This window comes from Heterodontus francisci, chromosome 24 (genome assembly GCF_036365525.1).
Source record: "Heterodontus francisci isolate sHetFra1 chromosome 24, sHetFra1.hap1, whole genome shotgun sequence".
Taxonomy (NCBI): domain Eukaryota; kingdom Metazoa; phylum Chordata; class Chondrichthyes; order Heterodontiformes; family Heterodontidae; genus Heterodontus; species Heterodontus francisci.
In genome coordinates this window covers 72,332,663-72,357,984 of record NC_090394.1, presented here as the reverse complement: position 1 = coordinate 72,357,984, position 25,322 = coordinate 72,332,663, and the positions used below count along the sequence as shown (strand labels likewise).

General features: G+C 45.3%; 1 protein-coding gene across 1 annotated transcript in view; it reads left to right on the top strand.

Moving 5' to 3' along the window:
* Positions 1–25,322, top strand: part of LOC137383523 (extracellular serine/threonine protein kinase FAM20C-like) — an 89,645-nt gene that overhangs the window by 27,984 nt on the left and 36,339 nt on the right. Inside the window, exon 3 of the mRNA XM_068056566.1 lies at positions 14,388–14,466. Within this exon, the coding sequence (XP_067912667.1) occupies positions 14,388–14,466 (79 nt within the window). The remainder of the gene's footprint in view (positions 1–14,387; positions 14,467–25,322) is intronic.

The window sequence follows — 25,322 nt, the reverse complement described above, 5'->3', positions numbered from 1 at the left end:
GAGATATGGATTTTATTTTATATGCAGTGAGTTGTTATTGATCTGGTAAACACTGCCTGATAGAATGGTGGAAGCAGATTTTCAATAGTAACTTTGCTAAGGGAATTGGATAAATACTTGGAAAAGAAAAAATTGCTGGGTTAGGGGAAAAGAGCTGGAGGGAGGGAGACTAATTGGCTAGTTCATTCGAAGAGCTGGCACAACACAATGGGCTGAATGGCCTCCTTCTGTGCTATAAGATTCTGTGACTTGTACCAGAGTGTCCACAGTTCCAACGTGTATTCTATTATAAATCGGACAAGTATATAACATGTCACAAGCATGAAGGGAAGGAGGAGTAATGACTTTGAACGCAATGAATGAGGCAAATAGAAAACATGACCCCAAGTAGGCTGCACCTTCACCTCATAACTACACTGGAGCAATGCTAGTTTCTCATTTAATGAATATACATCCTTGAGTGTACTTAAATTCAGGAGAAACTTCTTTACCAAGAGAGTTGTGAGAATGTGGAACTCACGACCACTTGAAAGTATTTGAGGTGAAGATGCAGTCAAGGAAAGCTGGATAAACACATGAGGCAGAAAGGGACAGAAGGATATGTTGGTAGGGTGAAATGAAGAGGGGTGGGAGGAGGCTCGTGTGCAGCATAAACACTGGCATAGAACTGTTGGGCCGAATGGCCTGTTTCTATGCTGTAAATTCTATGTAATTGTGTGTAAAGATGTAATCTGGACAATTTATGGTGTAGCTTATCGGGGAACTTTTGAGTTTAGGGCAGCTTTGAGCACACGGTGCTCTTGGTATTCCCATGTGAAGGGCACATGCCGGTTTGTAAGTTGTGGCTTTCTATTCACTTCCCCCAGATAAGGCAACCACTACTGCGATAGTTAAACTAAAGGCCGAGTCTGTCTGTAGGATTCGGTTACATCCAGATGAGAACTATGCCTGCAGATGTGACTGGATTCACTTGCAGTTTCTGGACCGATAACTGAATGACCCTCACATGTCCCCTAAACACTGATCTTCCTTCATGGCTGGCTGCCCATTGGCCTTGAGGTGCTTGTAGATGGCCAAGATATATCTCCCCAAGACGTCCCTGTACTCTGTCTGCAGTGCTGAAATGGAAGTCCTGAAATGAAAGCCATATATTTTGTTGAGTGCGCTGACAGCTGAGATAGCATTCCGGCTTGTGTGACTATCGTTCAATTGGGGCAGCAATCTGGGATGGCGTATTTCTGTCTTTCAGTGATAACTCTGCGGGAGATGGGGATGACCCTGGGCGAGAGATGACATTGAGTTACATTGAGTCTACAGCACAGAAATTAGCCATTCGGCCCACTCAATCTATTTTGATGTTTATGCTCCACATGAGCCTCCTCCCAGCCTACTTCATCTCACCCTATCATTATAACCTTCTACTCCTTTCTCCCTCATATGCTTATCTAGCATCAATTTACATGCATCTCAGTGCTCAACTCCTTAGTAGCAACCTTCAAGTTGTTCCTATCTCTCCACATCACCACCTCTGCCGTGCTAGGGTCAGGTGATGACTAACAAGGGGTGTATTCCCTGGAATTTAGAAGGTTAGAGAGTGATTTGATCAAAGTTTTCATGGTATTAAGGGAAACTGATAGGGTAGATAGAGAGAAACTATTCCCACTGGTTGAGGAGTCTAGGTCTAGGGGACATAGTCCCAAAGTTAAAGCCAGGTCTTTCAGGAGTAAAGTTAGGAAATGCTTCTACACACAAAGGGTGGTAGGAGTTTGTAACTCTCTTCCACAAACAGCAGTTGATGCTGGATCAATTGTAATTTTAACTCTGAGATTCATAGATTTTTGGTAACGGAAGGCATTAAGGGATATGGGGCAAAAGTGGGTACATGGAGTTAGGTCATAGATCAGCCATGACCTCCTTGAATGGCGGAACAGGCTCAAGGGGCTGAATGGCCTCCTTCTGTTCCTACGTTCCTATCACATACTGTGAGGGCCTGTGTATGGTGGGTACATTTGCTTCAGCTGCAGTTCCAATATATAGGAAAAGGCCAGCTTCACTTCACTGACAAATTCATGAATGAGGAGACATTTGAACCGTGGCTGTTCTTGAAGGAGTGACTCTCCAGATGTGGAAGAAGCGAGAACAGGGCTTGAAAAGGGCTATAATGCCAGAGAGTCATGTATGTTTGCTGTGGGAGTCGGGCGGGTTCAAGAACTGTACAATTCTCATCCATTCCATGAGTCTTATTGTCACTCGGTACTGGTGACGGGTGAGTAAATCTCAAAAGCTTGACGTCACATGTGAAATGCTCCCAGCAGATTGCTGGCCTTGGAGCATGTGCAGTAAGTAATCACAGACGTGAATTATGCAACTGTTGAGGTATCTGTTTGATCTGAGTACTCCATGAAACTTGCCCATTGTGTGTTATCAGAGAGAGTCAAACATCACAGGCAACAGTATTGATTTATGTATCAGCAGTAAAATACCGCAATCTTTGACCCTTCAGCCCCTTTTTATCAGGCAACACATCAGAGACTTTGGCATAGCTACTGATCTCCTGCACTGGGTACAAGTGAAACCTTTTTAATAGAGAGCACTGTGACCTATGGAGTCAATGCCTTGTAAAGCATAGGCTATCAGCCCCTTTAATTTTGACATTCCTGCCAGCCCTCTCTTCATTGCCCTGAGAAACATTTTTTGCTGAGAAACACATAGGCATTACTATGGCACAACTAAATGAAGGTAACCAACTCTCCAGGATTGATCTGGAGTCTCCAGGACTAAACTCCTGGACTGCTACGAGCAACATCCAGAGAGAGAAATCATGGTTATGGTAAACAAAATTGTGTTTGAAAAAAGTATATTTGAACAATTTATTAGTTGTGAAATATCAGACATGGGGGAGAAATGGTGATTTGACTGACAGTCAAGAATCATTCAATTTGGTAATGAAAAGTCTACTCAGCTTCCTATTGGTGTATGAAGGCAGGACACCTTGAAGACGGACATGTTGGGTGACTGATGGCGAGAATGTGGGGGCAGTGCAGTTGGAGGCAATAGGTCATGTGATTAAATCTCCAGTTATAAATCCTCAACTTACATCACATGTATTTCCATTATCCAAATGGAGTTTGAGTACAGCTGCCCATGTCTAATTAAATGGATTGTGCACAACATGGTCACTTTCAACATAAACAGCCTGGAGTGGCAGTGAGCGAGTGGTGAACTGGTCAAACAGATGCTGCAGATTTTCCCTCTGGAGTTACTCCAGCTCCTTCGAAAATATAGGCCATTGGGGTTTCTCTTTTTGATCATGGGACTGAAATCCCTACAACTAAGTTGCTTTCAGCAAACAAGTAACAAGCAGTAGGAGCAGGCCTTCGTTCTAATACACAGTGGTCACTGAGGGTGGGGTAGCATGGGTACCATGTAACTTCCTTCAGCCCTACAACTGCAACCCCACCCTGAACACGTGCTGACTTTGGTCTCTTGTTCATTCCCCCACCCTTCAACCCCACCACTGGTGACCAAACCCTCATCTGCCTTAGTCTCTGGAATTCCCTTCCTAAACTCCTTTGTCTTCTCCACCTCCGTTTCTTCCTCTAAGGCCCTACCTCTGTGAACAGGCTTTTGGTCCCTCCTCCTCACCTCAGTCCTCCTTGGCTTGGTGTTTACGTCTCTGAGAAGTTCCTCAGGATATTTCTTGATGTCAAACTGACTACGTACAACAACAACAAATGCTTGCATTTATATAGTGCCTTTGACATAGCAAAACATCCCAAGGCACTTCACAGGAGCGATTTTTCAACAAAAATTTTACCCCGAGCCACATAAGGAGATATGACAGATGAGCAAGAGCTTGGTCAAAGAGGTAAGCTTTAAGGAGCATCTTAAAGGAGGAGAGGTAAAGAGGCGGAGAGGTTTAGAGAGGGAATGCCAGAGCTATTCAGCCAAAGGCGTGGCTGCCACTGGTGGAGCGATTAAAATCAGAGATGCTCAAGAGGTCAGAATTGGAGGAGGCAGAGATCCCAGAGGCTTGAGAGACTGGAGGAGGTTTACAGAGATAGGGAGGGGGCGAGTCCATGGAGGGGGTGCAGGTTGCTGTTATTGTTGAGTTCCTCATCTTTCTTTGAGTGAGTGGGAATGAAGGAAGGAAGGAAACGTGGCAGCCAGTTTGCACACAGCAAGATCCCAAAAACGGCAATGTGATTTGTTAAAATTCTTTTCTTGGGATGTGAGCATCGCTTGCTAGGCCAGCATTCATTGCCCATCCCTAATTGCCCTTCAGAAGGTGGTGGTGAGCTGCCTTCTTGAACCGCTGCAGTCCATGTGGTGCGGGTACACCCACAGTATGACCGGATAATCTGTTTTTTGTGATGTTGATTGAGGAATAAATACCGGCCAGGCCATCAAGGTAAACTCCCCTGTTCTTCAAAATAGTGCCAAGGGATCTTTTACATCCAACAGAGGGCAGATAGGGTCTCAGTTTAACAGCTCATCCAAACGACAATCTAGCACTCGTTCAGTCTTGTACTGGAATATCAGGTTGGATTATGTGCTCAAGTCCTGGAGTGGAACTTGAACCAACAACCTTCTGGACATAGAGACAAGAGTGCTATCCACTGAGCCTCAGTGGACACGCATTATGCTGCCTCCTCCCCATGTGAAACCACCCCACAAGCACCAATCTGTCCTGCTGGTCCTGAACAATGAGGCACTCAGAATGTACATTCTTTTCTTGGATTCCCTGCCAGCCATTTCTACTGGTCAAGATTGCCAGAATGAAAAAGCAGAAGTTAGGGAGGCCTCAGTGATGTAGGAACACAATGCTCTGCAGCAATGATGAGAGGTTTAGCAGCGAGTAAGAGCAATTCATGCTTTCTACTTTGAAATGCAGAATTATTGCACGAAACCTCTGGTTTAATTGATGTGAGTTCCATAAACTCACATTAGTTATTTAAACATGCAGAAAACTGGATTTTAAAGGGCCCAGTTTTCTGAATGAGCCTTTTTTTATTCATTCATGGGATGTGGGCGTCGCTGGCCAGGCCAGCATTTATTGCCCATCCCTAATTACCCTTGAGAAGGTGGTGGTGAGCTGCCTTCTTGAACAACTGCAGTCCTTGTGGTGTAGGTACATCCACAGTGCTGTTAGGAAGGGAGTTCCAGAATTTTGACTCAGTGACAATGAAGGAATGGTGATCTAGTTCCAAGTCAGGATGGTGTGCGGCTTGAAGGGGAACTTGCAGATGGTGGTGTTCCCACGCATCTGTTGCCTTTGTCCTTCTATGTGATAGAGGTCAGGGGTTTGGAAGGTGCTGTCAAAGGAGCCTATGTGAGTTGCTGCAGTGCATCTTGTAGATGGTACACACTGCTGCCACTGTGCATCGGTGGTGAAGGGAGTGTATGTTGAAGGTGGTGGATGGGGTGCCAATCAAGTGGGCTGCTTTGTCCTGGATCGTGTCAAGATTCTTGAGTGTTTTTGGAGCTGCACCTATCCAGGCAAGTGGAGATTATTCCATCACACTCCTGACTTGCACCTTGTAGATGGTGGACAGGCTTTGGGGAGTCAGGAGGTGAGTTACTTGCTGCAGAATTCCCAGCCTCTGACCTGCTCTTGTAGCCACAATATGTATGTGGCTGGACCAGTTCAGTTTCTGGTCAATGGTAACCCCCAGGATGTTGATAGTGGGGGATTCAGTGATGGTAATGCCATTAAACATTAAGGGGAGCTCATTAGATTCTCTCTTGTTTGAGACGGTCATTGCCTGGCACTTGTGTGGCACGAATATTACTTGCAACTTATCAGCCCAAGCCTGGATATTGTCCACGTCTTGCTGCATCTGGACATGGGCTGCTTCAATATCTGAGGAGTTGCAAATGGTGCTGAACATTGTGCAATCATCAGCGAACATCCCCATTTCTAACTTTATAATGGAGGGAAAATCATTGATGAAGCAGCTGAAGATGGTTGGGCCTAGGACAGAACCCTGAGGAACTCCTGCAGTGATGACGGGACTTTTTTTTATTCATTCATGGGATGTGGGCATCGCTGACTAGGCCAGCATTTATTGCCTATCCCTAATTGCCCTTGAGAAGGTGATGGTAAGTTGCCTTTTTGAACCACTGCAGTCCATGTGAGGTAGATACACAGACAGTGCTGTTAGGAAGGGAGTTCCAGGACTTTGACCCAAAGACAGTGAAGGAATGGCAATATAGTTCCAAGTCAGGCTGGTGTGTGACTTGGAGGGGAACTTGTAGGTGGTGGTGTTCCCATGCATTTGCTGCCCTTGTCCTTCTAGGTGGTAGAGGTTGTGGGCTTGGAAGGTGCTGTCTAAGGAGCCTTGGTGCATTGCTGCAGTGCATCTTGTAGATGGTACACACTGTTGCCACTGTGTGTCGGTGGTGGAGGGAGTGGCTGTTTATGGATGGAGTGTCAATCAAGCGGGCTGCATTGTCCTGGATGGTGTCGAGTTTCTTGATGATTGGCCTCCAACAGCCGCAACCATCTTCCTTTGTGCGAGGTATGACTCCAACCAGTGGAGAATTTTCCCCCAATTCCCATTGACTCCAGTTTTGCTAGGGCTCCTTGATGCCATTCTCGGTCAAATGTTGCCTTGATGTCAAGGGCAGTCACTATCACCTCACCTCTGGAGTTCAGCTCTTTTGCCAGTGTGCACTGCCACCAAACAAACTCAGCACTGGCTGTTTTGCAGGAAAACGGGAAAATTTGTCTCTGTTTGGACAGGAGGGTTACAAACATTTTGTGAATGGGATGTGGGTGTCACTGGTCAGGCCAATATTTTCTGCCTTTGAGAAGGTGGTGGGGTGCTGGCTTCTTGAATACAACTGAGTGGCTTGCTAGACCATTTGAGGGCAGTTAAGAGTCAACCACATTGCTGTGGGTCTGGAGTCACATGTAGGCCAGACCAGGTAAGGACGGCAGATTTCCTTCCCTAAAGAATATTAGTGAACCAGATGGGTTTTTATAACAAACCAGTGGTTTCATGGTCACCATTACTGATACTAGCTTTTTATTCCTCCCGCCTCCAACTGTCCTCCTTGATCAAACAGCACCATCTCCCAATGTCAAAGAGGCTCTGTTCTCCAGTCCTCTCCTCCAGTTTGCACTGACACTGTTGTGCCTGACTCTTCTCCCCCCACCCACTGAAGCTGATGCTCAGGGGAATCGAAGGTCTGCTGCATCCTGTTGCTGGATCTTTCATGTTAGTATGTCCAGGTCAGGAACCCTGCCCACAACGAGAGCAGAGATTCAATCCCTTATGATAGCAGCTTCCCTGGAGGTGTGGTGAGAACTGAGGAGGAATGCCATCGTGAATTAGAAGGGAGATTTGAAGAATGGGGAGCAGTGCTGGTTTCTGTCTACAAAAATATTCCAAGGCACTTCAAAGGAGCGTTATCAAATAGTGTATGACACTGAGCCACATCAGGAGATATTAGGACAGCCGACCAAAAGCTTGGCCAAAAAGGTAGGTTTAAGGAACGTCTTAGAGGAGAGAGCGCTGGAGAGATTTAGGAAGGGAATTCCAGAGCTTGGGGTCTAGGCATCTGAAGGCACCGCCACCGATGGTTGAGTGAAGGAAACTGGAGATCCGCAAGAGGCCAGAATTGGAGGAGAGCAGAGATCTTGGAGTAGATAAAGGGCGAGCTGAAGAGAGGGAATGAGCCACAGAGATAGGAAGAGAAGATAAACAGGAAATGCAAAGGTGGATGCCAAAGGATAGAATCCTTATGATATAAAAGGAAGAAAGAAAACAAGAGGGAAGTCGAACAGAATTGTTCACTACAGAGGTAAATCTTCCTGATTTTTAAAGTGCGGCAACATTTTGATGTACAAATAAAACATTTCTCCATGGTACTGCAGTGGAGAGGGGATAAGGTGAGTAGTAACACAGCCTCATTATAAGTTAATGTATTCCTCTGGCGTCTCCCCCACTCAGCAGTGCAATTAGTCTGATTCTGGAATGTTCACAGGAGACACCAAAACTGTCCTGACTACAGACACTGAGAGCACCACAGGCTTGAATATTAAGTCCTAGCTATTCCATGGCAACAAGTCAGAGAATAGAATGGTAGGCACGGCAGAGCTCTTTATAAGGAGATTGTACAGCAGTTGCTAAATGATAAAAGGTATCACCAGTCAGTATTGGAACAAGAGGAGGCCATTCAGCCCCTCAAGCCTGCTCCACCATTCAATTAGATCATGGCTGATCTGTATCTCAACTCCATCATTCCATATCCCTCAGGTCCGGAAGGAAAGACTTGCACCTCTGCCACACCTTTCACAATCTCCGGACGTCCAAAGGTGCTTTACAGCCAATGAAGTACTTTTTGAAGTGTAGTCACTATTGTAATCTTGAGTTTCTCCTTGAAACATATAAGATTCTGAGAGGGCTTGACATGGTAGATGCTGATTCCGCTGGCGAGATAGTCCGGAACTAGGGGTCGCAGTCTCATAAGGGTTCGATCATTTAGGACTAAAATGAGGAGAAATTTCTTCACTCAGAATCTTTGGAATTCTCTACCCAAGTACATGTTCAGTCATTGAGTATATTCAAGGCTGGGACAGATAGATTTTCGGACTCTAAGGGAATGCAAGGACTTGGAGATTTGGTGGGAAGGTGGAGATAAGGTCGAAGATCAGCCATGACCTTATTAAATAGTGGAGTAGGCTCAAGGCGCAAATGACCTACTCCCAATCCTATTTCTTATGTTCATAAGTAATGTGGAAAGTGCGGCAGCCAATTTGCGCACAGCAAGCTCCCATAGACAACAGTGAGATAATGACCAGGTAATGACATTGGTTGAGGGATAAACATTGGCCACCTCACGGGGAGGGGGCTCTCCCCTACTCTTCTTCAAATAGTGCCATGGGCATTTTTACATTCAGATGGCTTAAAATCTCAGCTGAAAGACAGCATCGCACTCCCTCAGTACTGCACTGGGAGGATCAGTTGAGATTTTGTGCTCAGGTCTCTGGAGATGGGACTTTAGGCAATGACGTTTTGGACTCAGACAAGAGAGGGTTAACCACTGAGACACATCTGACCCTAAAGAAGGCTAAGAAAAGGTAGAAACATTATCTAAATATGAAGAAACCTAACCAGCAAGACGTTAAACTGAGATAAAAACTGAAAATAGGGATGGAAGATTGCACAAACAAAGGGAATGGTGTGGGAGGGACTGACAAAATATACAAGGAGAAAGGAAAAAGCAAGGTGCACGATAAAGTAAAGGAGAAAGAGGTATAGGCATGGAGAGAAGGTCCTGTGACATTGTTTCCGAAATACTTCCTCCAGGCCAAGCATTATTAATGTATTATATAATTTGTCCTGTATAAGATCAAGTGTAGAAGCTACACTGCTTTTGCAGAAATACTCTACTTGTCACCAGTTAATTCAAGATGACGTTTTCATCTCAGGAGAACTGAGCGAAGATTGCTTCTTGTTTCCTCAGGTTGGGCACTAATATCATCAGGTGCACGCAGTAATAAAAAAAAAAACCTGTTTTAAAATTTATAAAGCCCTGCAGCTGATCACAGGCTTTCTCATCATTACTGACGAAGAAGATTATGTACACTGGCTGGGTTCCAGAATCACCCTGCTCTAAATAGGAAAATGTATCTTTTTAATGTTAAAACAGGCAGCATCTTCATGCAAAATACCTCTCGTGTTAAATTTGAGGAAGGGGACGAACTATATTGCTCATTTTTGTTATGATGAAGTCATGCACACGAGTGATGCGATTCTCCACTTGCACACAATTTACCTCATTGTTCTCTTGTCATCAGATTAGAAACAGGAGTAGGCCATTCAGCCCCTTGAGCCTGTTCTGCTATTTAATTAGATCATGACTGATTTGCCTCTTAACACCATTTACATGCCTTGGTTCCATGACCCTTAATATCCTTCATCTAACGAAAATCTATCAATCTCAGTTTTGAAATTTTCAACTGACCTCCAGCCTCGACAGCTTTTCTCACAGAGAGAGAGAGTTCCAAATTCCCACTACTCTTTGTGTGAAGAAGTGCTTTCTGATATCACCCCTGAAAGTCCCAGCTCTAATTTTAAGATTGAAAGACAAAGAGTCATTCGTCACAAACAGAAAAGAGAGGAACAAGAAGAAAGAACAGAGGGAGGAAGGAAGAAAAGCGTGGCACAAAAGGAACAACCATTGCAATTTTCTTTCACTCCAGAAATCTCTCGAGTCCTCCATTCGTTTCAATGGTAATCAAGTGGGTTCTTTGGGTCAAACAGTCAAACAGTAAAACAGAGTGAACAATTTAGGCAGGGGAAATTTAATTTCACCCAGGGCTCCCTCTTCTTATTAATGTAGTATGTTCTGCTGTGGAGATCAGGAATAGTGCAGCAGTGATGCTTTCTACAACAACAAAAGCTTGCATTTTTATAGCACAGTTAATGTAGTAAAACATCCCAAGGAGTTTCACAGGAGCGATATCAAACAGAATTTGACACCGAGGCGCAGAAGGAGATATTAAGGCAGGTGACCAAAAAGTTTGGTCAAAGAGGTAGGTTTTAAGGAGTGTCTTAAAGGAGGAGAGAGAGGTAGAAAGGCGGAGAGGTTTAGGGAGGGAATTCCAGAGCTTAGGGCCATGGCAGCTGAAAAGCAATTGGGAATGAACAAGAGGCCAGAATTGGAGCAACGCAGCAGTCTCAGAGGGTTGTGGGGCTGGAGGAGGTTACAAAAAATAGAGAGAGGTGAGGCCATGGAAGGATTTGAAAACAAGGATGAGAATTTTGAAATCGAGGTGTTGCCCGATCAGGATCCAATGTAGATCAGCAAATACAGGGGTGACAGGTGTACAGGACTTGATGCAAGTTAAGGATACAGGGAGCAGAGTTCTGGATGAGCTCAGGTTTACCGAGGGTGGGAGAATAGCCTGCCATGATATGTAGGCTCACACATGCAGAATGACCTCTTGGGGGAAGGGATGGAATCATTCAGCACCATCAGGAGAGGAGTGGGAGGATATCTGGAATATCTGGATAGCTAGGGAACAGTTAATTAAATATATTTCACTGTGGTAGAGTGAAGGGAGTGCTTCTGCTCTATGTTAGCCCCTGCTAACTGATTGCCCTTTGTTCTCCATTCCCTGCAGTCATCATGATGGTGCAGGCCACATCCTGGCATTCATGTACAGCAAACAAGAGTTTCACTTGTATTCGGACCCAGTCAACGACAAAGAATCATTATTCTAGAACATAATGGAAATGAATTGACTGTGTGACAAAGTGCCTGAAGGCATGGCCACTCAGCCACACAGGACTGTTCAACAAGATGCCTCAATCTTGACCCATTTCCACCCAAATAGTGCAAGCACATCCATTGCCTTCAAGGGGAACGCCGAACCATATTAAGGCCTAGTCATAGGTGTACATCATCTCACTGACACAGGGCCTTTTGGTTAGAATCATAGAATCATTCTGCAGAGAAGGAGACCATATGGCCCATCATGACCTTTGAAAGAGCTATCCAGTTAGTCCCATTTCCTGGCTCTTTCCCCATATCCCTGCAATTTTCACCCCTTCAAGCATTTATCCAATTCCCTTTTGAAAGTTACTATTATATCTGTATCTACTACCCTTTCAGGCAGCACATTCCAGATCACAACAACTCACTGCGTTAAAAAAATTCTCCTCATCTGCCCCCTCTGGTTCTTTTGCCAATCACCTTAAATCTGCGCCCTCTGGTTGCTGTCCCTGTTGCCAGTGGAAACAGTTTCTCCTTATTCATTCTATCAAAACCCCTCATAATTTTGAACAGCTCTATGAAATCTCCCTTTAATCTCTGTGCTCTAAGGAGAACAACCCCAACTTCTCCAGTCTCTCCACAGAACTGGTTGAGGAGCGAAAGAGGGAAAAAGGGTTGTTCCTGATTTGGAAGATGTCCAGTGAAATTATTTAGTTTCATGCGATTTACATACAGGGAATAGATACAGGGAGGCTTTTTCCTCATTCAGAACAATAGGGCACTATCTCAAAATTACAGCAAGTCATTTTAGACGTGAAATGAGGAAGCATTTTTTTCACACAAAGGGCATCGGAAATCTAGAACTCTTTCCTCCAGATGGCTCTGGATTTTGGGTCAATCAAATTGTTGAAGACTGAGACCGGTAGATATTAGCTGGGTAGGTGGATCAGGGATATGGAGCAAAGGCAAGTGAATGGAGTTGAAGTAAAGATCATCCATGAATGGTGGGCTAGGCTCGAGGGGTTGAATGGCCTATTTATGTTCCTATATTGTGAGCAAAAGAAAAGGCGTGCCAAAAATATTCATGAATGAGTGCCCCTTTAAAATGTTACATCATATAACCTATGAGAGAAAATGCTCATCCCTCAAATTAGGAAATAATTTGCATTTTGATTAAAATACATACAAAGAACAAAGAACAAAGAAATTTACAGCACAGGAACAGGCCCTTCGGCCCTCCAAGCCTGCGCCGATCCAGATCCTCTATCTAAACATGACGCCTATTTTCTAAGGGTCTGTATCTCTTTTCTTCCTGCCCATTCATGTATCTGTCTAGATACATCTTATAAGACGCTATCGTGTTCGCTTCTACCACCTCCGCTGGCAACGCGTTCCAGGCACCCACCACCCTCTGCGTAAAGAACTTTCCACGCATATCCCCCCTAAACTTTTCCCCTTTCACTTTGAACTCGTGACCCCTAGTAATTGAATCCCCCACTCTGGGGAAAAAGCTTCTTGCTATCCAACCTGTCTATACCTCTCATGATTTTGTACACCTCAATCAGGTTCCCCCTCAACCTCCGTCTTTCTAATGAAAATAATCCTAATCTACTCAACCTCTCTTCATAGCTAGTGTCCTCCAGACCAGGCAACATCCTGGTGAACCTCCTCTGCACCCTCTCCAAAGCATCCACATCCTTTTGGTAATGTGGCGACCAGAACTGCACGCAGTATTCCAAATGCGGCCTAACCAAAGTCCTATACAACTGTAACATGACCTGCCAACTCTTGTACTCAATACCCCATCCGATGAAGGAAAGCATGCCGTATGCCTTCTTGACCACTCTATTGACCTGCGTTGCCACCTTCAGGGAACAATGGACCTGAACACCCAAATCTCTCTGTTCATCAATTTTCCCCAGGACTTTTCCATTTACTGTATAGTTCACTCTTGAATTGGATCTTCCAAAATGTATCACCTTGCATTTGCCCTGATTGAACTCCATCTGCCATTTCTCTGCCCAACTCTCCAGTCTATCTATATTCTGCTGTATTCTCTGACAGTCCCTTTCAATATCTGCTACTCCACCAATCTTAGTGTCGTCTGCAAACTTGCTAATCAGACCACCTATACTTTCCTCCAAATCATTAATGTATATCACAAACAACAGTGGTCCCAGCACGGATCCCTGTGGAACACCACTGGTCACACATCTCCATTTTGAGAAACTCCCTTCCACTGCTACTCTCTGTCTCCTGTTGCCCAGCCAGTTCTTTATCCATCTAGCTAGTACACCTTGGACCCCATGCGCCTTCACTTTCTCCATCAGCCTACCATGGGGAACCTTATCAAACGCCTTACTGAAGTCAAACAAAAACAAGAAATGCTGGAATCACTCAGCAAGTCTGGCAGCATCTGTGGAAAGAGAAGCAGAGTTAACGTTTCAGGTCAGTGACCCTTCTTCGGAACTGACAAATATTAGAAAAGTCACAGATTATAAGCAAGTGAGGTGGGGGTGGGGCAAGAGATAACAAAGGAGAAGGTGCAGATTGGACCAGGCCACATAGCTGACCAAAAGGTCACGGAGCAAAGGCAAACAATATGTCAATGGTGTGTTGAAAGACAAAGCATTAGTCCAGATTAGGTGTGAATACACTGAATATTGAACAGCAGCAAGTGCAAACCTGAAAAAAAAAACCTGAAAAAAACAGTGGATAAGCAAACTGAACAAACTAAGATGAAATGAAATAAATGCAAAAAAAGATTGTAAAAAATGTAAAAAAGAATGTAAAAAAAAAGGAAGAAAAAATAACTAAAAATGAAAGTAAAATGGGGGGCTGTCATGCTCTGAAGCCTTACTGAAGTCATGTATATGACATCTACAGCCCTTCCCTCATCAATCAACTTTGTCACTTCCTCAAAGAATTCTATTAAGTTGGTAAGACATGACATTCCCTGCACAAAACCATGTTGCCTATCACTGATATGCCTATTTTCTTCCAAATGGGAATAGATCCTATCCCTCAGTAACTTCTCCAGCAGCTTCCCTACCACTGACATCAGGCTCACCGGTCTATAATTACCTGGATTATCCCTGCTACCCTTCTTAAACAAGTGTTGCATATTAATTAATTATCCATTTGTGTTTTCCTCACAGCAATGAAATCTGGAGGTACGCAACTAAAACTCATCTTGACTTTCCAAAACTATGGACAGGCACTCTTTAAACCAATGAAGTGAGTATGTTTCTCAACTATCTTGTTCACTTTTTTGGCCAGTGGTTACACTAGTCACTATATGTAAATTAGCATCAAACATATTCTTTTGATATCACTAGACATTCCAATCAATTCTTCCAGTCATTACAACAAATAAAGTTTGTCGTTTCTATGAGATTCAATTTGTTTGAACCGTAACAACAACAACAACATTAATATAGCACCTTTAACATAGACGTCCCAAGGTACTTCCCAGGAATGTTATCAAACAAAATTTGGCACTGAGCCACATAAGGAGATATTACAGCAGGTGACCAGAAGCTTGGTCAAAAAGGTAGGTTTTAAGGAGCATCTTAAAAGAGAAGAGAGCGGTAGAGAGACAGAGAGGTTTCGGGAGGAAATTCCAAAGTTTAGGGTCTGGGCAGCTGAATTGGTCAATTGGGGATGTGCAAGAGGCCAGAATTGCAGGAGCAGAGATATTGGAATGTTGTTGGGCTGGAGGAGGGATGGAGAAGTGAGGCCAGGGAGGGATTTGAAAACAAGGGTGAAACTTTTTAAAACAAGTTGTTGCTGGACTGGGAACCAATGTAGGTCAGCGAGCACAAGGAGGGGCGATGGGTGAACGGGACCTGGCATCGGTTAGAGATTTCGATTAGTTCAAGTTTATGGAGGTGCAACATGGGAGGTCAGCCAGGCGTGACTCCTGGTTGAGCAGCTCCGGAATTAGGCTCTGATTCAGAAATCCTGCTTTGTCTTGTTACGAGGCACTGCCTCCACCCCTCCCCTCACAAGGTGAGAGGGGGCAAAGCCAGTAAATGGGGACTCGCTACATTGGGGATGTTCTGCTTCTTCAGTCCGTAAGAGAGCTGGCATTGAACTGGAGACTGTTACACTGAGCCAGATGAGATGTTGCAGCCTGCAGAAGGGAAAGGGGTCCCACCGGAGAGAAACTGATTATCTGGGCCAAGAAAGCACCAGGCTTGTAATGGTTGAGTATTGAAGATTAAGAAGTGATCTAATTGAGAGTATAGAAGATTAAGGAGTGATAACTAATTGAGGTGTTTAAGATGATTTAAATAGTTGCTCGGATAGATACAAAGGGCAGAATTTTCCCAGCCCTGTAGTGGTGGCAGTGGAGATGGGGAGGGCCAGGAAAAGAGCAGGGAGTTGCATTGGAAGTTTCCCAGGGCAGTTAGGAATGTGGATCGGCTGCCCCACTCCACAGAAGCAGGCAGGCAATTTACATACTTAAGCGCCAACTAGGGACGATTTTCCAGCCTTGCTGGAATTCGGCCACCGGTGGAGCCCTCCCCACTCCCCAATCACATGCAGGGGTCACTAGCTCAATGGAGGCAGCCTCCCTGCAGCAGTCTGGAGGGTGCCATCGGAGCCGGAGGCTTCTTCCCTGCAAAAAAGGGGCTGCAGGCATCAAAGGCAGCCCCTGTGGCCCCAACAGTCCAGGTGGAGGGGTTTCCCCTCACTCCAAGGGACCTAATGCCTTCTGCCCCGCCCCCCCGCCCCAAAATAATGATTTATTTTTACATCTCCAAGGGCGCCTCCAGGTTGAGGCGCCCCGATGGTCCCCGACCTGCCTCAGCAGCACCCCCCCCACTCTAGAAGTGCCCGCCCTCTGAGATTGAGTTGCCAGCGGCAGGAGCGACTCCTGCCATCTTCAATTGGACAGCGAGCGTGGAAGTGGCCAATTAGGAGGCCGCCTCCTGGAGGATTGTGCACCGGCTTTGCTGCCAGCTAGTGCGGGCTCAGCAGCCCATGTGGTCCCGACATCAGGGTCCCAAAGCCTGCAGGAAAATCATTCCCAAAGAAACGATTTCCTCTGGCAGGGGTTTGGTGGAGTCCAGAACAAGGCAGCGTAACCTTAGAATTAGAGCCAGGGGTGATGTCAGGAAGCACTTCTTCACACAGAGGGTGGTGAAAATCCGGAACTCTCTCCCCCAAAAAGTTGTTGAGGCTGGCGGTCAATTGTAAATTTCAAAACTGAGATTAATGGATTTTTGTTGGGGAAAGGGATTAAGGGATTATGGATCTAAGACGTATAGCTGGAGTTAAACTACAGGTCACTTGTGATCTAATTGAATGGTGGAATGGGATCGAGGGGCTGAATGGCCTTCTCCTGTTCCTATGCTCCCAGGACACCTGAATATTGGGAAATACATTTTGAATAAATATTTATTATTTCCCCCCTCACTCCCCACGTTTTTCTCAATACACCAGTCTTGGACCGCCTGAAAATGGGCAGATTCCTGGAGGAATATCCAAGCCTGATAAGACTTCAGTCTTCAGCCCGACTCATTTTGCCAATTCCCCTGGGATATCAGCTCACCTTCTTTAAGTTCTATAATCCCCTCATCACACATCCAGGCTTCCCTCCATCACAACATCCAACTATCTCTCAAAGATTCCGGGGATTTGGCCTGCACTACCCTACCAGACCCCCAATCCCGTAAGGAAACATTTTTCTGCCCTCAGTCCATCATTTGCCCTTCACCAATTTGAACTTATGCTCTTGTCTTACTCTCTCAATTTCATTTGAAGTAGCATTCCAGATTGAACTCTTTCTGTACTATGTCATTTTTCACATCTCTGTACATTCCCTTCTTGGGGAGACAGTGGTAGAGTGGTAATGTCACTGAACTAGTATTCTAGAGGCCCAGGCTAATGCCCTGGGGACAGGGGTTCAAATCCCACCATGGCAGCTGGTAGAATTTAAATTCATTAATAAGTTCAAGTAATTAATTGAAAAAATGGAATTTAAATGTGGTTTCAGTAATGGTGCCATGAAATTATCATCAAAAACCCATCTGGTTCCCTCATGCCCTTTAGGGAAGAAAGTCTGCCATCCTTACCTGGTCTGGCCTACATGTGACTCTGGACCCATCACAAAGTGGTTGACTCTTAACTGCCTAGCAAGCCACTCAGTTGTCAAGGGCTGTTAGAGATGGGCAACACATGCTGGTCTTGCCAGCGATGCCCACATCCCATGAAAGAATTAAAAAAAAGTGTTGCCTGCCCTTCAAAGCTAAAAATCCCAATACAACCAGCCCTTGCTCTTAACACTGACACAGTTTCATGACTCTGCTCCAGTCTGCCCAAACTACTGGGTTTGAATGGTGCCCTGCTTTCTCAGTGATCAAAACTGGGTGCTATGCTTGAAAGGACATCTAGCCAGAGCACTCTATTGACTGGGACTGCCTTAGTGCTAAGGGATCAGATGGGGTAGAATGTGTTAAGTATCCAGGATAGTTTTCTGAAGCAGTATGTGGATGGCCCTACTAGAGAAGGGGCTACACTCGATCTCCTTAGGACATGAGGCTGGGCAGGTGGTTGATGTGTCAGTGGGGGAGCACTTTGGGTCCAGTGACCATAACTCTATTAGCTTCAAGATAGTTATGGAAAAGGATAGGACTGGTCCTCAGGTTGAAGTCCTCAATTGGGGGAAGGCTAATTTCGATGGCATCAGACAGGAACTCTCAATAGTTGATTGGGAGAGGCTGTTTACAGGTAAAGGGACGTCTGACAAGTGGGTGGCTTTTAAAAGTGAGATAGGAAGAGTTCAGGGCTGGCATGTTCCTGTTAGATTGAAGGGCAAGGCTGGCAAGTTTAGGGAACCTTGGTTGACGTGGGATATTGAGGGTCTGGTCAGGACAAAGAAGGAGGCATATGTCAGGTATAGGCAGCTGGGATCGAGCGAGTCCCTCGAGGAGTATCGGGGATCTAGGACTACACTTAAGAAGGAAATTAGGAGTGCGAAAAGGGGCCATGAGATTTCCCTGGCAGATAAGATAAAGGAGAATCCTAAAAGATTCTATAAGTATATTAAGAGTAAAAGGGTAGCTAGGGAGAGAGTAGGTCCCCTTAAGGATCAATGTGGCAATCTATGTGTGGAGCCACGGGAAATGGGTGAGGTCTTAAATGAATACTTCTCGTCTGTATTTACTGTGGAGAAGGTCATGGAAGCTAGTGCGTTCAAAGGAGGGAACAGTGATATCCTGGAGCATATCAACATTACAAAGGAGGAGGTGTTGGAGGTCCTGAAGCACAATAAGGTGGATAAATCCCCAGGGTCTGACCAGGTCTATCCTAGGATGCTATTGGAAGCAAGGGAGGAGATTGCTGGGGCCATGGCAGAGATTTTTATATCATCGTTAGCCACGGGTGAGGTACCGGAAGACTGGAGGATAGCTAATGCTGTGTCTTTATTTAAGAAGGGCAGCAGGGATAAGCCAGGGAACTACAGGCTGGTGAGCCTTACATCAGTGGTGGGAAAGTTATTGGAAGGGATTCTGAGAGACAGGATTTATATGCATCTGGAAAGTCATGGTCTGATTAGGGATAGTCAGCATGGCTTAGTGCGTGGGAAATCATGTCTCACGAATTTGATTGAGTTTTTCAAGGAGGTGACCAAGAGGATTGACAAGGGCAGGGCGATGGACGTTGTCTACATGGACTTTAGCAAGGCCTTTGACAAGGTCCCGCATGGTAGGCTGGTCCAGAAGGTTCAAACACATGGGATCCAGGGTGAGTTAGCAAATTGGATACAATATTGGCTTGGTGATAGGAGGCAGAGGGTGGTAGTGGAGGGTTGTTTTTCAGATTGGAGGCCGGTGACCAGTGGTGTGCCACAGGGATCGGTGCTGGGCCCTCTGTTGTATATATTAATGACTTGGATGTGAATGTAAGGGGCATGATTAGTAAGTTTGTCGATGACACCAAAATTGGTGGTATAGTGGACAGTGAGGAAGGTTGTCTAAGGTTACAACAGGATATAGATCAACTGGGAAAGTGGGCAAGGGAGTGGCAAATGGAATTTAACACAGACAACTGTGAAATGATGCATTTTGGGAAGTTAAACCAGGGCAGGACATATACAGTGAATGGCAGGGCCCTGGGGAGTGTTGTTGAGCAGAGAGACCTTGGCGTGCAAGTATATAGTTCCCTGAAAGTGGCAACACAGGTAGACCTGGTGGTGAAGAAGGCGTATGGCATGCTTGCCTTCATCGACCGAGGCATTGAGTACAAGAGTTGGGACGTCATATTACAGTTGTACATAACGTTGGTTCGGCCGCATTTGGAGTACTGTGTGCAGTTCTGGTCGCCGCACTACAGGAAAGATGTGATTAAACTAGAGAGGGTACAGAAAAGATTCACAAGGATGTTGCCTAGTTTGGAGGGCCTGAGTTATAAAGAGAGATTGGATAGGCCGGGTCTGTTTTCCCTGGAGCGAAGGAGGCTGAAAGGGGACATGATAGAGGTATATAAAATTATGAGAGGCATAGATAGGGTAGATAGCCAGAGTCTGTTTCCCATGGTAGGGGTGCCTAAAACTAGAGGGCATAAATGTAAGGTGAGAGAGAGGAGGTTTAAAGGGGATCAAAGGGGTAAATTTTTCACACAAAGAATAGTGGGTATCTGGAATGAGCTGCCAGGGGAGGTGGTGGAGGCAGGAACAGTAGCGACATTTAAGAGGCATCTGGACAGGTACTTGAATGAGCAAGGCATAGAGGGATATGGAATTAATGCAGGCAGGTGGGATTATTATAGATAGGCATTATGGTCGGCATGGACACGGTGGGCCGAAGGGCCTGTTTCTATGCTGTACGGCTCTATGACTCTATGACACTCAATGCTGGTGTCAGTTACAGCTTTTGCTGCTGAGTCAAAAGGCAGTGGGTTCAAGTCCCACTGCAGGGACTTGAGCACAAAATCTAGACATATCCTGTGCAGTACCGAGGGGGTGCCGCATTGTCAGAGGTGCAGTCTTTTAGATAAGATGTAAAACTGAGGCCCTCTCATTCTCAGGTGGCCATAAATGATCCCATGGCATTATCACAAAGAAGAACAGGAGAGTTCTCCGCAGTGTACTGGGCCAATATTTAACAATGAACCAACACCACTAATATCTATCTGGTCATTATCACATTGCCGATTGTGGGAGCTTGCTGTGCGCAAATTGACTGCCGCCTTTCCTACATTACAACAGTGACTACACTTCAAAAACGTACTTCATTGGCTGTAAAGAGCCTTGGGACATCCCGAGATCAGGAAGCACGTTATATAAATGCAAGGTCCTTCTTTCTTTCCTGAATATTCCATATCTTCGCATAAGGAATTAGTTCTCACCTAGACTGACCCATAATATATTTTCCAGTTGATGCATGCAACTTGAACTAAGCATAGAGTCATAGAGTTATACAGCACAGAAACAGGCCCTTCGGCCCATCGTGTCCATGCCGACCATCAAGCACCTAACTGTTCTAATCCCATTTTCCAGCACTTGGCCCGTAGTCCTGTATGCTATGGCATTTCAAGTGCTCATCTAAATACTTCTTAAATGTTGTGAGGGTTCCTGCCTCTATCACCCCTTCAGGCAGTGTGTTCCAGATTCCAAACACCCTCTGGGTGAAAACATTTTTCCTTAAATCCCCTCTAAACTTCCTGCCCCTTACCTTAAATCTATGCCCCCCTGGCTATTGAGACTTCTGCTAAGGGAAAAAGTTTCTTCATATCTACCCTATCTATGTCCCTATTATTTTGTATACCTCAATCATATCTCCCCTCAGCGTTCTCTGCTCTAAGGAAAACAACCCTAGCCTATCCAGTCTCTCTTTATAGCTGAAATGCATCTTATTCTGAGCCCTCCTGGTATTCAGGTACAAACACAAAGTAGCACTTTAATTTGACTTTAGCCTCGGATCGTTTGGTGTCTTTGTTTCTCTTTGCCGCAATTCACTTTCTCCATTATATTCTCATTCTCTACTTGGCCACACTCCAAATTCTGCCTATCTACTTTAATATCATGGGCTCATGTCTCCCTTAAATGAAGATTTCCATCTGGTGCTGTATCGTTAGGGAGATGCAAAGCAGCAATCAGGCATCATTTATTTTCTGAAACAACTACTGCAAGTGAAAAAACAAAGGCTCATTATTTCCAGACCGTAAATTAATGCAAAATTCCAGCAACTTCCACCCCCTCATGACCTTTATATTTAGGTCAATGTGTACTTTAATGTTAACATAGGTAATCAGTCACTAGAGATAATGGAATAAGCACAGTACTGTACTAGGAACATTGGCCGAGATTCTGTCCTTAACTCTCCAGATGGAGACTTGAACCCATAAACGTCTGACATCAGAGGTCAGAATGATACCCACTAAGCTACAGCAACTACTGATTTGGTGGTCGGAGCTCATAAGATGGGACAGGTCCAAATTGACCGAAGAAGATGGTTACAATAGCCCGTCTATTTCCAGAAATAGAACCCAAGGCCACAGATATCAAACAGCAGATGACTGAGAGAAACATAATGTTCTCCAACAGCGTGACGTTCAGTCCAGGCAACGTATGGGCAGAGATGCTGCAGAGTCTATACATATCTTGCTTGAAATCTGTCTCTCTGAAAGTGCAATCATCTAATTGAGCAATGGTTTAATTATACCGTTAGCCCTTTTGTGACACGATGATGCTTTGCTCTGGAACAACACTCTCCAATACAAAAGATCTTGCTGTAAGTCAACTGCCCCAAGGGTTAGAATGGCATAGTGCCAAAACATTTCAAATAAAGCCTCAGCAACCTAACTCACAGGGTGCTTGGGCCAATATTGCAATAGCCCTCAAGCTGACATTAAAATTATTTTTCCACGTAACATCATTAAGTATTCTGAATTAAGAGACGTTTCTTTATATTTCTGGAGCACTGGATCATATGGCAGCTACAGTTAAGGTATATTACAGGGAAAATGGGCCCAGAACCGGACCTGCTCAGGCTGAGGCTAGCCTGAAATTGGGCCTCAGGCCTCATTCGATAACTTGTGCGAGTTGTCTGTCGTGCCTTCACTAGCAGCTCGGCCGTCTCTCGAGAAAGAATTGTGGGCCGCTTGCCTCTCCAGCAGAGGCCCTCAGGTTGGTCCCATTTGGAGAGGGGTATGGGGGGGAGAAGGTGGGTGGGGCAGCAGTGACGGGTAACAAGCACTGCTATCGGGAGTGCTACAGTGCTGGGAGCAGCATTCCTGATCTTCCTGGCTCCACATGAATTGAAAAAAAAATCATGTGATTACCTGTTCGGTGGTGGCTATTGGTTTAGGGTGGGGGGCACCCGCGGACTGGATAACCCTGGCCTCGTTCGTATTCCGCGCATGTCAGCCCAATTTCCCAGAGGGGTCCTGAAACAGGCACTGGGCCCCACATCGGCATATGTCTGCTTTAGTTGGCCTCCTCAGATGTCTAAAAAAATGGCCTGACCCAATTTCAGGGCAAACCTTTTGCACAGCCCCTTGGTGCACAGGACATTGGTGTCTGAAATCGGGCCTCGCTGCACCCATTTTACACGTGTGAAACATTTTATATACATTCACACAATGCAAGAAAATGTACTTCACATGTATATTTACATCACAAACATCTGCCATCATTCAGTAACCATGCAAGTAAGGCACACACAATGATCAAAAAACACACACACTCTGTTTTTCATCTTACCATTTTACCAACAAACACACAAAGCAGTTGAAGTTCACATCTGTACGCCATGCCAATGGGGATTGAAATCACAGACCCAACAACCATGGCTATTGTTCATTTTTTATTTACTAATTAAGAAGCCACATCCGGATTCCTAAGTAACCACACTGGCTAATGCATTGGACAACATAAGAACATAAGAAATAGGAGCTGCAGTAGGCCATTTGGCCTTTCAAATCTGCTCCGCCATTCAATAGGATCATGGCCGATCTTCGACATCGGCTCCACCTTCCCTCACTATCCCCATATCCCTTAATTCCCTGACTATCCAAAAATCTATCAACCTCTATTGTGAATATCCTCAATAACTGAGCATCTACAGTTCTCTGAGGTAGAGAATTCCAAAGATGAATGAAGAAATTTCTCCTCATCACTGCCCTAAATGGCTGACTCCTTTATTCTGAGCCAATATCCCTGTGTTTTAGATTCCCCAGCCAGGTGAAACACTTTCTCAGCATCTACCTTGTCAAGCCCTTTAAAAACATTTTATGTTTCAATTAGATCACCTCTCATTCTTTTCAACTCCAGGGAATATAGGCCTAGTCTACTCAATCTCTCCTCATAGGATAATCCCCCTCATCCCAGGAACCAGTCCAGTGAACGTCTGTTAAATTGCCTCTAGGGCAAGTATGTCCTTCCTTAGGTAAGGAGACCAAAACTGCACACAGTACTCCAGGTGTGGCCTCAGCAATGCACTGTACGCTCCGCTACTACACAGAGGGTAGACAGGTTCCATATAAGGGCAGAGACAAATTGCTAATCTTGTAGTAAGTTCAAAGAGCCCCAGAAGTTACACTGTGCAACATCACTGTAATACAAATGGCCTCCATTAAAATAGCACACTAAGTCATTCCAGGCTGCAGTTACACACCAACCATATTGTTGATCTGAAGCGGTCTCCCTTTGCCTGATTCTGGAGCCAGAGCCCCGCCTGACACAACAGGAAGGTGGAGGGAGTCTCTCTGAAGGATGTGGTCTTCCTCCACAAGTTTAGCATTGATGCAGAGCTGAACACCACTTTGCATCAAAATCTACAAGGATCTGATTTCACAATCGAATAGTCACAGGAAATCATGAGTACCACAGTACCTGTGGTTCTGACAGACTTAACTGGGCAGAAAATCAGGTGCGTTACCTGCCTGTAATCTCCCAACGAAAGGCCCTATGGTATAGCCCCTGTCCAATAGGGTAACAGTACACTTAGTGCAATTTCTAGCTAATACCTGTTAAAGTAATTGTTTTAAAACTAAATCTCTTAGCAAGTAATAATTGTACAAACCACATGCCCAGAGAGGAACCTTCTCCTTTAATGCCACCTGCACCCGCAGACTAGCTTCAAACCCAGATGCAGCAGCAAAGGCTTGCATTTATATAGCGCCATTACTGTAGTGAAATGTCCCAAGACACTTCAAAGAGGCGTAATCAGACCACATTTGACACCAAGCCACGAAAGGTCAAAAGCTTGGTCAAAGAGGTAGGTTTTAAAGAGCGTCTTAAAGGTGGCGAGTGGGGTTTAGGGGGGGATTTCTGAGCTTAGGGTCTCAGCAGATGAAGACATGACCACCAATGGTGGAGCGATGGGAATCAGGGATTTGCAAGAGGCCAGAATTGGAAGAGTGAAGAGATCTCGGAAGGTTGAAGGGCTGGAGGAAGTTACAGAGATAGGGAGTGGCAAAGCCATGGAGAGACTTGCACACAAGGATGGGAGTTTTAAAAATAGGCATTGCTGCAGGAACCTGGAACCAATGTGGGTCCACAAATTGCTAACAAATTGCTAACAAACATTCACTCTCTCCACCACCGATGCAGCACTGTGTACCATCTACAAGATGCACTGCAGCAACACACCAAGGCTCCTTCGACAGCACCTTCCGAACCCACGACCTCTACCACCTAGAAGGACAAGGGCAGCAGATGCATGGGAACACCAGCACCTGCAAGTTCCCTCCAGATCACACACCATCCTGATTTGGAACTCTCTTGCCGTTCCTTTACTGTTGCTGGGTCAAAATCCTGGAACTCCCTTCCTAACAGCACTGTGGGTGTACCTATCTCACATGGACTGCAGCGGTTCAAGAAGGCAGCTCACCACCACCTTCTCGTGGGCATTAGGGATGGGCAATAAATGCTGGCCTGGCCAGTGATGCCCACATCCCATGAATGAATTAAAAAAAACAAGCACCGGGGTGAATGGGACTTGGCATGAGTTCGGATACAAGGAGCAGAGTTTTGTTCTGTGATAAAGGACCTGATCATATATTTCCATATGTTCTTTAATCAAAAGCATGTGTGTTTGGAAAGCTGCACAGACCATTCAAAGCTTGTGCAATGTTGCCTG